Raw genomic sequence first — 11,918 nt, forward strand, 5'->3', positions numbered from 1 at the left:
CCGGGCAAGGCAGATCAGTCACCGGCTTCTGGACGGCCGCTCACTGCAGCTGCTGGCCACTCACGCTGGCTGCTGGCTACACACGGTAGCCCATGGCAACCCACTGCAGCAGGGATTGCAACCTACGCCATCGCCAGCGACTCATGGCAGCCCAACTCCAAGTTGAGCTGTTGTTCAGCACCTTAGCTGTAGAGAACAGTCACTGGCCCTCATATGTGGGATCCGAACCGGGGCCCTCTGGCATCCCAAGCCAGCTCTTAACCAATGCGCCACTCGGCCGGCCCAATAAAATCTTTTTTAAAAAATAAATAAATAAATTAGATGTGGAGGTGGGTCTATTAGCCATAAATTTCATTCAGAAGAATAAAAGCAATACAGAGAATCATGAACAGGCAGGTTTGAGTCTGAGTGGGGTGGAGAACCGTGACCTTTGGAAGACTGCTTGGGAACATGGGCTCCAAGTTCAAATCTAGGCCCCAACACTTACGTCCATGGGACTGCAAAGGTGTTACTTAACCTCTCTGAGCCTCACTTTCCTCCTCTGTAAAGTGGGAGTCAGGCTGCAAACTACGTGGTTACTGGGAGGATTTGAGGCTGCACAGTAGTTAGCAGAGTGCCAGGTGCCAGGAGGGTACTCAATAGTCATTGCTATTCATTTTGCAAACTCAGAGTCCTCTTCCCAGCAGCAGTCCCGGGTACTGGGGGTGGCACTCAGAGGACTGGGCAGGTCTTAGGAGGCCTTAAGTGAGTCCTCTTCTTCTCACCATCCAAGAGCTAGGCAGCTTCTGACGCTCCCCCATAGTGGGGAGAGGTCCCAGTTTCAGGAACAGAGCAGCTGGGGTCAGCCCCAGCCTGGCTGCTGGGGAAGGGAGCAGTTGGCTTTGCACTGGGCCCTGAATATGCCAGCCTCCCAGAGGCTTTGGATCTCTCAGCCCCCCTGACCTCCCATCAAGACCTGTCTTTCCTGTTTCTTCTTACGATCATTCCCTCTGTGCCTCCCAAGGTGACAAATCTCTAGCCTCACAGGCAGCCAGGAGGTCAGAGAGGCAGCCAACAAGCAGCAGGTGGGCAGGCAGGTCAGTCACAGGCCAACAGACAGAGAGGAAAATCAGCAGGGATGCAAGCCAGGCAGGCAGGTGACAGATATGCAGAGATCCCCGCCAACACACCGGGAAGGCAGGTGGCTGGGCAGACCTGCAGACAGGTGGATTGGACAAAGAGAGGCAGGCAGAAAAGCAGATAGGCAGGTGGCCACGTGGACTGTGCGATGGTCACATGGACTTCAGGCACCTCCCCCAGGGCCTCCAGGAGCAGCCTGAAGCTTCCTCCAACCCTCTAGGGCAAAGCTGCCACTTCTCCCACTTGGCCTGGCCACATGCATCCCCTTGGAGAGGGCAGCACTCTAGCTACCATGTGTCCCTTTCTCTGAAAGAACCAGCAACCATCTCAACCCCCACTCTGCTGCAGCACAGCCACCTGCTTCACCAGGGCGGAGTCACACCTGGCCCACTCCAAACACACATGTCACACACCAACCCAGATACACCTTTGTCTATAGATAGCAATACTCAGAGAGCTGCCTAGCACAGCTGTGCATGGAAACACCTCATCACAAACATATCCCAAATCTTACAGTCCCCACATACAGAGAGGCATGCATGTGCACGCTCGAGGAGACACAGTGATGGGCCACACAGAGAAGGCCCAACATTTACAACACCCAGGATCAGTCACACAAGCACAGCCGCGGCACACGCTAACCTTCATGTGGATGGTAGGATTCAGCATGTCAATACAGCCGTGGAAACCCACCGATATCACAGCCAGTGGTCAGATTCTGGCCTCACCTTCACCTCTCAGCCCAATTTAACATAGCTGATCACATCCTGGTCCTGACCAGGTCCCGCCACCTTCGTCTCGCTCCTCGCTGACTCCTCCTCCACAGAACCCCTCAATGTTGGAGCACCCAGAGCTCAGGCTTCAGACCCCTTCTCTTCTATCTTTGTCTGCAGGTGATCTTACCTACTCCCAGGGTGTTCTATCCATCCTGGGTGTTGAGGACTCACAAACACATTTCCAGCCCGGACTCCTCGGGGCTCCACCTATCTACCTGACACCTCCACCTGGATATCTACTGGACATCTCAAATCTATCTAACATAAAACTCAGATTACCCAAAACCTGCTCCCCACCACAGCTGTCCTCAGGCGCCCGGGCCCAATACCAAGCAGTTGTCCTGTATTCCCTTCCTCACGTCCACATCCCATGCAGGAAGTCCTGTTGACACTCCCTTCAGAATACTGCCTGAACCTGATCCTGTCTCACCTCCTCCACTGCCCATCTCAGTCCATGCCCCTGGCCACTGCTGGCCTGGATGGCCGCCAGCCTGCCCACTGCTCTGTCCCACATGGCCCATCACACGCTGAGCCCCTACAGGGATCTCTCCAAAGTGGATCACAGAACCATGACATTCCTGATTAAAACCCCAGGGGCTCCCCACAACACAGTAACATCTAAGCTCCTCCACAGGGCCCACAGCCTCTGCGCGATCACCCCATCACCCCCTCGTGCCTCTCCACCCCTGGAACAGGTGCTCCAGGACACTCTACCTTAGGGCCCTTGTCCTCCTTCCTGCCCAACACTTGCCCCAGATCCTAGTATGTATGGCTGCCCCTCCTCGGGACCCAGCTCTCACTTCACATGTCCCCCTCAGCAGCTGCCCAGGTGTTCTCCATCACATTTCCCTATTCCATCCTCTGAGCACTTGGCAGCACCCTAGGTTCCCTTCTTCACGTATTGTCCAGCAGTACCTTAGTGTCAGGCAAATCTTTGCCCATGAGGGCAAAGAGTTATGTCTGTTCTGTTCACTACTGAACCCCCATTATTAGGAAGTGCTAAGCACAGTGCTCAGTTAGCATTTGTTGACTAGCGGCTCTATGGATTTATACGCAGACACACCCACCCCCACAAAAATGCTCAAGCAGATACAACACGAAAATAGACACACAAATATACAGATATGCGCACCACCACCACCACATGCTCACAAAACAGACTCAACAGCCACAAAGACACCCAGGAATCCTTTTCCCACCCCCATGGGAACCAGTCCTAGTTCTTTCTCCATCTAGATCTGCCCTCTGCTTGAACCCCGTCTCAGGACTTGGAGTGAGGGTCTCCAGCCTGGACAGAAAGCGGGGGTCACTGGCCCACAGGCTTCAGGCAGTGCCTTCAGCTATGTCTGCAATTTCCTCTCCCCCCTTCCTTCCCTCCTCCTCCCTAAGGCTCCCGCCAAGAAGGCCTCCCCCTCACCCCAGCCCCAGCACAGGAAGGGGGGCCCACAAAGGGGGGCTGAGAGTCTAGGCAGGAAGAAGACCCAGGCCCACACACTGATCACACTACACATTGCACGCATGAGCCCTGAGCCCATGTGGAAATGCGTGTGCATGGCAGGCTTAGCCAGGAGGCAAAGGCATCTTTGCTACACACTCTGGTGCAGAACACAGGGACCAGCAGAGGCCACAGGCTGGGTTCTGCAAGGCTGGCCCGGGGCCTGGCTGGAAGCCCGAGTCCAGCATTCATTAACCCTGCTGACCCAGCTCCGCCAGCTGGACACACTCACCGCCTGGGCCCTAGGAGGAGGGAATGAGAATCACTTCCCTCGATTGTGGATTGAGCCTCTGGGGGAGAGCTGACACATGGGCTGGGGGAGAGGGGCAGTCTTCCCTGGGCAAGTGGGGCTCCTGGGAGGAAGAGCAAGGCATAGGCATGGGGTTAAGAGCCCAGCCAGGTTCTAGGGTCAGAGGGCAGTGGGTTCAAATCTTGACCGTTTGATAGTTTATCAATCGCTCCGTGACTCGGTTTACTTATCTGCCAAGTGAGCATAATGGCGCCGCATTATAGAATTATTAGAAAGATTAACTGGAAGAATACTGTAAAGGATTTAGCCCACTGCTTGGCACCTCAGCAGAACTCCATCCTCCTCGTTATTATTATTGTTGTTACTAGTTGCCTGGGGGCGGGCCCCTGGAACCCGTCTCCCCAGCCGCTTCCTGCGGGGGAGCAGACGCCCCGCAGGCTCGTTCCCCTCCTCTCCCCTTCCTCTGCCGGCCCTTTTCCTCCCCGCCTCCCCCGCCCCGCCCCGCCGCGTCCCGTCCCTCCTCTTTCCTCCGAGGAAACTTTCCGCCGGCTGGTCCATCGGCCCGTGTCCGGCCCGCGCTGCCGCGGCCTGGGAGCCGAGCGGGACGGGCGGCTCCGGGTGTGTGCGGCTGACGCGGGTGCCGGGGCCAGGCCGCAGGGAAACGGGGAGCTGACGGTGAGTGAACCCGGGCCTGCGGGCTGGTGGGTCCCGGGGGCGGGCGGGATGCGAGAGGGAGGCGGCCTCCCCTTCCCGGAGCTCGCCCAAGGAGGGCGGAAGGCACCCGCGTCTCTCCAACATCCCGCTACCGGACGACGAAACCCGACCTCTTTTGGGGACCTAACGAGGGGGTTGAGCCTCCTGCGGCCCACGTCCTGACCCCCAGGTTGGAAGGGGCTCCGCACGCAGGGGAGGGATCCCCAGACAGGGCCCAGGTCTGCAACTAAGTCAGGGCGCTCTCTTTCCAGGGTGGAACCTGGGGCTGCTCTTCCAGGGAGAGGAGCTGCCCGGAGGAGAAAGCGGGGTCAGGACCCACTTCAGACTGGGGATTAGGCTCTGACCTTGCTGACCTCGCAGGCTAACAGGGGAGCTGCCCCCCACCCAGAGCAGCATGGATGCCCCGCGAAGGGACATGGAGTTGCTCAGCAACAGCCTGGCGGCCTACGCACACATCCGTGGTAAGGGCGGCGGGGATAATGCACCCCTCCCTGCCCCTCTGAGGCCCCACTTCGTCCCTTCCCTCCCCACCCCTACCATTATAAACCCTCCCCATACCTAGCCAGTCACCTACTCCCAATTCCCCCCATCCCTCATTGCCTTTTATTGCCGGATAGCGGCTACCTAATGTCCTTCAAATAGAGTACTGTCCTTGTCCCTGAGACAGAACCTGTAGTCTTTTCGAGATGGAATGACTCCCACCCACCAGGGCCCCTCTGTGACTTCTGCTCTCTGACCTCCAGCTAACCCTGAGAGCTTTGGCCTCTACTTCGTGCTGGGCGTCTGTTTTGGCCTGCTGCTAACCCTGTGCCTGCTAGTCATCAGCATCTCCTGCGCGCCACGCCCGCGGCCTCGGGGCCCAGCGCAGCATCGAGACCCCCGCGGCAGCACCCTGGAGGCTGAGGACGTAGATGAGGAGGAGGAGGACACGGTGACGCGGCTGGGCCCTGATGATACGCTGCCTGGTCCCGAGCTGTCCACCGAGCCCGACGGGCCCCTGGGCGTCAACGTCTTCACGTCAGCGGAGGAGCTGGAGCGGGCACAGCGCCTGGAGGAGCGCGAACGGATCCTACGGGAGATCTGGCGCACCGGTCAGCCGGACCTGTTGGGCACCGGCACACTGGGGCCCAGTTCCACAACCTCAGGCACCCTGGGTCGCATGCACTATTACTGACCGGGCCACTCCCTCTGCAAGGCGCTCTGGATACTGGACATGCATTTGAGCTCACAGCTGCCCCAGGACCTTCGGACTGGCCCAGTCTGCGGTGCTATGGTGGCCCCGCCCCCACGGCTCCCACGGTGCTATTGGGCATGGATCCCCACCCTCTGGGAGGCACCCTTCCCCAGTCCAGCCAGAAGGCCCTGGGGGGAGGGCGGGACGCAGGGGCCCCCCTCTAGGGAGTGGTTAAAGGTGAAGTGACCAATGAAAGCTGCATTCTCAGTGACTCAGTCTCCCTCTGTTACCCCTGCCCCCAACGTACCCCAGGCTCCTGCCTTGCAGAGCTGAGAACCTACTGGACTCCTTTACCAAGCTGACCACCTCCATCACTCCGCCCTCATGCTTGCGTTCACTTCACTAACAGCAAAAACACTCCACCTCACCCATAGAACAAGTATCACTCGCATTCCTTATTCACAAATGCATTCCTTATCGGCAAACGCCTGGGCACATGTCCCTGTTCCTACAAATCTGGGTTCACACATCACTGCAAACACACATATACACACACACCTGTCCCTACAAATCTGGGTTCACGCATCACTGCAAACACACACACACTCTCTCTCTCTCTCTCTCCCCCACCCCCCTCCCTCCCTTCCTCCAGGCCTCGGGACCCTGACCTTGACGCTAAGGTGCTATTTGCTCCAGTGTAATGATGTGTGCCTGAACTGGGCTGTGGAATTGGTGTCTGAGCTGAGGTGCGTTCCTGTAAGCCCTTCCGGAAGGAACAGTGGGACAAATTGGGAGGGGTTCAGGCTCGAAAGCAGGGCTGCCGGGCCCCTCTGGCGCACAGCTGGATTCCAGAATCCGGGCTGCAGGCTGAGCCCAGGCAGAGCCCGACCCGCCTGGGCCCCTCCTGTCGGCAGGCATCCAAAGGAGACGCCCACCTTCCCCTCCCCCTGCCATCCGGTGGGTAAAAATAGCTGCGCGCAGGCCTTGGGAACTGTAATGGGAGCCACATGTTGGCCAGATGTGCCTGTGAGAGCCCGCCAGGAATGCGGAACGCTGGGGGCACCAGCCCGGCCCCGCCCCCGCCGCACAGGCCCCGCCCCAGCACGGACAAGGCAGGCGAGGCGCACGTGCACCGCAGTTTACTTTCTTGGGTTTCCCAAAGTCGTGTGCAGGACTTGGGTGGCCGGAGCCAGACCCCCCCTTCAGGCCCCGCCGTAGTCCCTCTTGGGTCCTCCCTCAGTGCGTCTGCGTCTGCGCGTGGCAGGAGGTCCTGGACTCCCGGTTCTTCTGCTTCATCTGAACCTAGTTGGGAGAGGGCGTCAGGGGAGGGCCAGCTACCGGCCCCCTCCCTGCCCGGGATCCGCACCCCACCCACCTCCAGCAACCAGCGCTTCTTCCTCTCGCTCTTCAGCTCCTCCCAGATGTCGGTCAGCTTCCTTCTGCGGATTCGAGAGCAAGGGGAAGGGGTGGGCCCGGCTGGCTTAGACCCCCGCCCTTCTTCCCCCAGCTCCTCCTCCACTTACTCCAGCTGCACTTCCATCAGCTCCAGCGCCCTCCTTAAAGACTCCACCTCGTCCTGTAGCCTCAGTATATCATCATCTCTGTCACTTTTGCTGTCCGTGGGATTTTGCGGGACCAGCGAATAGAGAGTGGGAGTCTCTTGAGGGTCTGGAGTTGGAGTGACAGGATGTAGATTCTTCTGAGCAGGTTCTACCTCTTTGGGGGAAACCTCCTCTTGGGGGGTAGTCTCTTCCTTCCCAGGTGCCTCCTCCAGGAGGGCGGTGGCCTCTTCCAGGGGATGGGCCTTCTCAAGGGCAGGCACGGACTCTGGCTTAACTTCAGACCGGAGTGCAGAGCTATCCGTCTTATCCAGGGGGTATTCCTTCATGCAGAGGCAGGGCTCCTCTGGCGTGTTGACCTCCTCTGGGGACCGAGGTTCACTGACCAGGAGAGACTTGCCTGTGGACAGCTTCCCTGCCCCGGGACAGAGGAGGTGGCGCTGAGTGTCGTCCCCAGCAGAGGCCTCTTCAGATAGCATCTGCTCCGGGGTCAAGGCCTTTTCTAGGGTAGAGGCCTCGTCCCCAGACAGGGCCACCTTTGGGCCAGGGGCTTCATCTTCAGGTGGGACACCTGGTGCAGAGGCTTTGTCCTCCAGAGTTGGGGTCTCCTCTGGGCTGGGGGCCTTATCCGGAGATGGGATCTTCTGTGGTTTGGGGGTCTTGCCCAGAGTAGGGGTTTTATTCACAGGAGATGCCTTTGCTCTGCTGCCCTGCTCCTGTGGTGATGGGGTTGAGGTCTCAGCGAAGGGGTCCCCTTGGCCTGGGATCCTTCACCCTCACACACCATACTCCTGGGAAGCAGACGCTGCCCAGTCTCCCACTCCACCACATTGCGGGCTTCTCACCTGACTGGTTATAGAGCGGTGCTGGGAAGCCTGGGTTCTGGATCGCTTTCTGCCAGGGTGGCTCGGACCTCTACTGAGGAGGCTGCCATTGGCACCTACGAGAACAGAACCTCAGGGGCCCACACCTAGCCCGACCCTGGGTCTCTCCCCATTTCTGTCCCTCCGTCCTCACCCCACTGATGTTTGCAGTGAGACTTACCAGAGTCTCGGGAGGGGCGCTTCTGACCATCTCCACCAGGTGTCCAAGATGGCCTACAACATATCGCATCAGACCCAGGGGATGGGGGGCAGGGAGCAGCATTTCCTTTGTACCCCCATCCTTCCCTCAACCCCACCTGCTCCTTACTTCACTTTGCTGGGCAAAGTGGGGGTTGTTATCAGCTTCTTGATGGTAGGGAGCGCTGTTTTGGGCATCATCTTTTTTGTTTCCTTAATAGGAGCTGGGGAGGAAGAGGGGAGTGTGGCGTTGGTTCACTCACTTATCCATCCATCTGAGAGTCGCTGGCCCTGTCCTCTGTTGTGCACAGGGACTAGGGACAGGAGGTGAATCCCATCTGACTCTGCCTCCTGGGAGCTCTGGGGAACCTGACCCCCCTCAGGCCACAGCGCCATAGGGAGCTATGGGAGACCCCAAAGAGTTGTCAAGGAAGGCTTTACGAGGGAGATGGCTCCAAATCCTGTCAGTTTTCTAGCTATGCTTTTCTAAGATCTGTCCCTGTTTAGGGCCATGACTGCTTCCCTGGCTCAGACTTCATCTCTGTCCTGAACCAGTTCATCCTCCCTTGAACTTCTTTGTCTCTTCTCTCTGAAGGTGACATCAGAGTGAATGCCTGAAGGCAGTCACAGTGACACAGTGACATTCATGACACAACACAGCCACTCTGGCATATGCACACATACTGAAATTTACTCACGCGCGTTATTACACAGATACATACACAAATCCCCAGATACCATGTCCTAGTGGGCAAGAGCATGGATCCTATAACCAGACACCAGGCTTTGAATGCCTGCTGCATGACTTGCCAGTTGTGTGAAAACTTGGGTAGGGAACTTAACCTCTCTGTGCCCCAATGTCCTCATCCATAAAACGTGGGTAACAAGGGTATACCTCTAACAGGGTTATTGTGAAGTTTGAGGGACTTCATCCATATGAGGTGCTTAGAAGAGTGTTTGACACATAGTCAAAGCTTGTTAAAATGTTCACTTTGACTTATGCTTCTTGTAGGATGGCTGATGAGGTGCTCTGTGGGGTCCTCCCATTAGAGAGCAATTATATCCTGCTTAGGGTACAATCTGGGGGCACTGCTGGACTTAAAAGGAGTAGGGGAGGGCCACAAAAAGGGAGAAACTGGGGTCAGAGGGTAGCACTACTATGGCTGCTGAGCCTGGGGCCTGTGATGAGGAGCAGGTGTCCCAGGTTCTGCTCCCTCAGCTCACCATGAGCCCAAAACTCAGGAGTTACACAGCAGTGAGACCCATGCACCACTTTCTTCCAGAGGGCTAGAGTGGTCTCTGATGGTTGGTGCCCTCTGGCTACGGACAGAAGTAGAAGTAGGTCTTCTCTGGAAGAAGTCTTCCCCTACTGAGGTGTGCATGACTCCCACAGATGGAGATCAAGTCATGAGCTTACACACGAAGATAATAAAACACATGAGAAGACAAGCCACTGAGAGCGGGGGTCAGCAGACACAACACACAGCAGATACTGGAACTGTGAGGTAGAAAACACAGCACAGCTCTGTATAAAATATTTGAAGACATAAAGGAAGAGCCTGCAACAAAGGGACCATCAGGAATAAACAGGCAGATTTGAAGAAAAAAAAAAGAAAGCTAAACTACTAGAGATGAAAAGTTTCACTCTTGAAATAAAATGCAGTGTGTAGGTTAAACAGCAGATTAAACATAGCCAAAAAGCTGAAGAGAGAATTAAATTAGTAAACTAGAAGTATAGTAAGACAATGAGTGAAAATTTTGAAAGCAAACGTTTAAAGGCACGGATAATAGAAGCAGAGCTTGACAATGGCTGAGTGAGGTAGTGGACAAATCCACACTCCACACAACTATAAAGCTAAACAAAAATGACAGAGCAACCATTTCAGGGCTCTAGAAATTGACCAAAGGCATGAGGTAATCTGAGAAGCATTTACGCTAGTGGTGTTCTTGCCTACCCGTCCCCCACACCCGCCTCCTCCCCGACCTTAGTCAATGCAGACTTCCTGCAGTGTGGGGCACTGTTAATGATCAGAAGCTTCATTGCCATGATTGAAGGGAGCTCAATCAACTTGGGGTGTAACCTTGGATTTGGGATGGTTTCATAGATATGACACCAAAACATAAGCAATAGAGAAAAAATAGATAAATGGGAACTTCATCAAAATTTAAAACTTCTGTGCATCAAAGAACACCATCAAGAAAGTAAAAAGACGGCCTTTGGAGCTCCTTCTTTTGCTCGGCCCGCTCCAAACTCTTTGGAGTGTACTTTCTCTTCTAATAATGGCCCTTAAACCATTCTCTACAGCTTGGGCCCGCTTCTATTTCTTTGAAGTGTACTTTTTCTTCTAATAAAGTGTCTTTTCACCACAAGAAAGAAAGAAAAAGAAGAAAGAAAGAAAGAAAGAAAGAAAGAAAGAAAGAAAGAAAGAAAGAAAGAAAGAAAGAAAACAACATAGAGAATAGGAAAAAAATATCTGCAAATCATATATCTGATAAGGGACTTTCATCTATTCTAGAATATATAAAGAACTCCTACAACACAATAGTAGTAAGACAAATAATCCAATTAACAAATAGGCAAAAGACCCAAATATAATAGATATTTCTCCAAAAGATATACAAATAGCTAATAAACATATAAAAAGATGTCCAATATCATTAGTCATCAGAGAAATGAAAAGTGAAATCACAATGAGCTACCACTTCATAGCCATTAGGATGATTATAATCAAGAGACAGATAATAACAAGTGTTGCTGAGGCTGTGGAGAAACTGGAACCCTTATACATTGCTAGTGGAAATATAAAATGGTGCAACCACTTTGGAAAACAACCTGACAGTTCTTCCCACAGTTGTAAACACAGTTATATCACCCAGCAATTCCTTTCTTAGGTTATACCCCCCAAAAATGGAAACATGTCCACATAAAAACTTGTACATGAAAGCCAAACAGTAGAAACAACTCAAATGTCCACCAACTAATGAACAGGTAAAACGTAGTATTGTACATTCATTCATACAATGGAATATTATTGGGCAATAAAAAGGAATAAAATATAACATGTACTACAAAATGGATGAACCTTAAAAATAGTATACAAGGTGAAAGAAACCCATTACAAAAGACCATATATTGTATGATATAATGTATATGAAATGTAAGCAAAAGTAGATTAGTGGTTGTGTAGGGCTGGTGGTGGGGAGAATGAGGATACATGATGCTAGAACAACTGACTGTCCCTATGGAAAAAGATTTAATTGGATCACTCCTTAAAATCAATGCTCTATATAGGGCCAGCTGAGTGGCTCACTTGGTTAACAGTTAGCTTAAGAGCGCGAGCTCTGAGCAACAGGGCCACCAGTTCGATTCCCACATGGGCCAGTGATGCTGCGCCTGAGCTGAGCTGCTGCTGAGCTACCAACAGGTGGCAGGATGGCTCAGCTGGTGAGAGCATGTGCTCCTAACAACAAGACTGCCTGTTCGATGGTGGGCAATGCCCGCCCACAACTAAGACTGAACTCAGCACCTTGAGCTGAGCTGCCACCCGGATGGCTCAGTGGACAGAGTGCGCGCTCGCTCTGAACAACAGGCTGCTGGTTCAATTCCTGCATGGGATGGTGGCTACGCCCACTCACAACTAAGATTGTAACACAGCAGTTTGAACTTAGAGGCCATGAGCTGCCGATAGGCAGCCAGATGGCGACTAGCGCCCTCCACAACAAAGGCTGAAGAACAACTTGGCTGGTCCCCGCCCCCAATTCCCCAATTA

The 11,918-nt window shown here is 54.2% G+C and overlaps 2 protein-coding genes across 5 annotated transcripts in view; one reads left to right on the forward strand and one right to left on the reverse strand.

Moving 5' to 3' along the window:
* The first annotated feature begins 4,143 nt into the window (after positions 1-4,143).
* On the forward strand, positions 4,144-5,799 carry EVA1B (eva-1 homolog B). 3 transcript variants are annotated; one of them, XM_019657757.1, is made up of 3 exons: positions 4,144-4,315; positions 4,606-4,815; positions 5,098-5,799. In XM_019657757.1, exons 2-3 carry the CDS (start codon positions 4,749-4,751, stop codon positions 5,526-5,528), a joined length of 498 nt encoding a protein of 165 aa, XP_019513302.1. In that variant the 5' UTR covers positions 4,144-4,315; positions 4,606-4,748; the 3' UTR covers positions 5,529-5,799. The 3 variants fall into 3 exon arrangements, with proteins under 3 accessions (XP_019513302.1, XP_019513311.1, XP_019513308.1); XM_019657766.1 differs by having other exon boundaries at positions 4,715-4,815; XM_019657763.1 differs by lacking the exon at positions 4,144-4,315 and adding an exon at positions 4,384-4,523.
* An 853-nt stretch (positions 5,800-6,652) lies between these two features.
* The window catches only part of MNMIP1 (manchette microtubule inner protein 1), a 9,702-nt gene continuing 4,436 nt past the window's right edge, over positions 6,653-11,918 (reverse strand). For both annotated transcript variants that reach the window (XM_019657744.1, XM_019657736.1), the window contains exons 11-16: positions 8,279-8,372; positions 8,132-8,184; positions 7,933-8,027; positions 7,052-7,803; positions 6,904-6,967; positions 6,653-6,830 (exon numbers count right to left, since the gene is read on the reverse strand). In XM_019657744.1, the coding sequence (XP_019513289.1) occupies positions 6,765-6,830; positions 6,904-6,967; positions 7,052-7,803; positions 7,933-8,027; positions 8,132-8,184; positions 8,279-8,372 (1,124 nt within the window). In that variant the 3' untranslated portion in view covers positions 6,653-6,764. The remainder of the gene's footprint in view (positions 6,831-6,903; positions 6,968-7,051; positions 7,804-7,932; positions 8,028-8,131; positions 8,185-8,278; positions 8,373-11,918) is intronic.

Source organism: Hipposideros armiger, unplaced genomic scaffold (genome assembly GCF_001890085.2).
Source record: "Hipposideros armiger isolate ML-2016 unplaced genomic scaffold, ASM189008v1 scaffold_10, whole genome shotgun sequence".
Taxonomy (NCBI): domain Eukaryota; kingdom Metazoa; phylum Chordata; class Mammalia; order Chiroptera; family Hipposideridae; genus Hipposideros; species Hipposideros armiger.